The 1,788-nt window shown below is 38.9% G+C and overlaps 1 protein-coding gene across 1 annotated transcript in view; it reads right to left on the reverse strand.

The window, feature by feature from the left end:
• Positions 1-176: 176 nt before the first annotated feature.
• SCaMC (Short Calcium-binding Mitochondrial Carrier) overlaps positions 177-1,788 on the reverse strand; it is a 17,354-nt gene continuing 15,742 nt past the window's right edge. Inside the window, exons 5-6 of the mRNA XM_022841240.2 lie at positions 1,426-1,645; positions 177-728 (exon numbers count right to left, since the gene is read on the reverse strand). Coding sequence (XP_022696975.1) covers positions 349-728; positions 1,426-1,645 — 600 coding nt within the window. The 3' untranslated portion in view covers positions 177-348. The remainder of the gene's footprint in view (positions 729-1,425; positions 1,646-1,788) is intronic.

The following is a 1,788-nucleotide window of genomic DNA, read 5'->3' on the forward strand; positions in this document are numbered from 1 at the left end:
ATAGTATATATACATATATATATTCTATATATATATATATATATATATATAGAATATTTTTTTAATATTAGTTTTAGAACAAAATCAGTGGTGAAGAAACACCTAAAGCTTGCTCTCTGGTACCAAAGTAGTTTCCTGTAACAGAGCTGTCGTTTTAACAAGGATTTCCGCTTAGCTTCAATTTCGTTTATGGCTATAGGACAATCTATATATTGTCGCGTCTCAACCTTATTTATACATAAATATATACATAGCTCGACAGCCTCTGCTTTTTTCCATTATGCTTAGTCACTCAGGTCCTCGATTTTTAAACGTCACTAGATTACGTTACATTACTAGCTGTGTTTCTCACGTCATCTGAACGCCGAAAAAATTGAGAGCGGTCTCGTATGTGAAATAGCTTACGACGGCGGCCGGTCCAGCTTTCAGAGCGTTTGGTGCGAAGCCGCGATATAAGCCACGGTAACCTTCATGTCGACCGATATTAATTAGCATACGTATGAACGACGTTTTCGGCAGCTGACCAGTATTTGCTGCCTGCAGACGCGTACGTACGAGGGTAAGCGGATAACTCGCTGCTTGGCCACACGACGACGACACTAGTGGGATGCCAATGATTATATACGTAGTCGGCCGCTTATTCTCCCCCGGCGAGTCAAATTTTTCAAGGTACCAGTTCTTCAGGCTCTCATAGATCATGAGATCGAGGCCAGCATATGGAAAAATTCCTGTTTTTATTAATCATACAGCAAGAAAACAAAATAGACCGAATCGTTATTTTTAATTGCTGTTCTTATTAATAAGAAAAATGCCTATCGATTCAAATTAAACGAAAAGCCCTTACGTCAATAGGTGTACCTTATATGATAGGTGTACACCTATCATTTGTAATGAGTGTATACAACGTACACATGTACAAATAACGCATTTTACTAATAATTTTCTATGTGCTTGTTCGGATGTTGTTTACCGCTAACTAATACTCCCGCAGTAAGACACGTGGCGCTCTAAACTGCAGAACTCATAATGCCGTTTCTGAATTTCCTCAACTCACGTTCATTTTTGCCAGACGCCCGCTAGATACCAATGATCTGCGAACAAGAGTTAAGTCTCTTTTTCCACTCCAAAAATTTTACCGGTAATTTTCGTCTAACCAAATAGAAGTCAACTTTTTGAATGCGTGCATACATCTACATTAATCACCAGCGGCAGAAAAAGTTTAGGTGCCGGTTAGACATAAGACCTATCTCGCAATCCGTTTAATATTTGGCACGAAACGCATGAAAAGATTACACCATCTTCCACCTCGAAATCGTATTATCTAATATCATTTAAAGTGTTGCAAGATAATCTAATTTTTCAACACTAAGTTATAGTAGACTTATATTTTGTACAAAATCATGGAGCTGATGTTCGTTTACGCACCGACAAGGTTTGGCAGATAGCCTCTGTACAGGGCTCTCCAGCCCTCCTGGCCTCTAATTTTGCGGAACGCATCCCAAATCCCAGAGTACTGCCCTGTTTTTCTGAGAGCTAGACGGGTCTTTAGCACCTCAGCCGGATAAATGATCGTCTGTGCGACTGCACCCGCCAAAGCGCCCGCGATAAATCTTTCGCTCATTAGAATTTCACGCTCCTCGTCGCCCTATGAATAATCGTAATGTATAGATATAGAGTTACTAATAACTCAAATTCTAAGTGCAAAACGGATAACTACGAGTTGACAAATTTAAAAAAAAAAGTATATATACATATATTTTTTTGTACGCTATACGCTATATATATATA

The sequence above is a fragment of the Varroa jacobsoni genome, unplaced genomic scaffold (genome assembly GCF_002532875.2).
Source record: "Varroa jacobsoni isolate VJ856 unplaced genomic scaffold, vjacob_1.0 scaffold_917, whole genome shotgun sequence".
Classification (NCBI taxonomy): domain Eukaryota; kingdom Metazoa; phylum Arthropoda; class Arachnida; order Mesostigmata; family Varroidae; genus Varroa; species Varroa jacobsoni.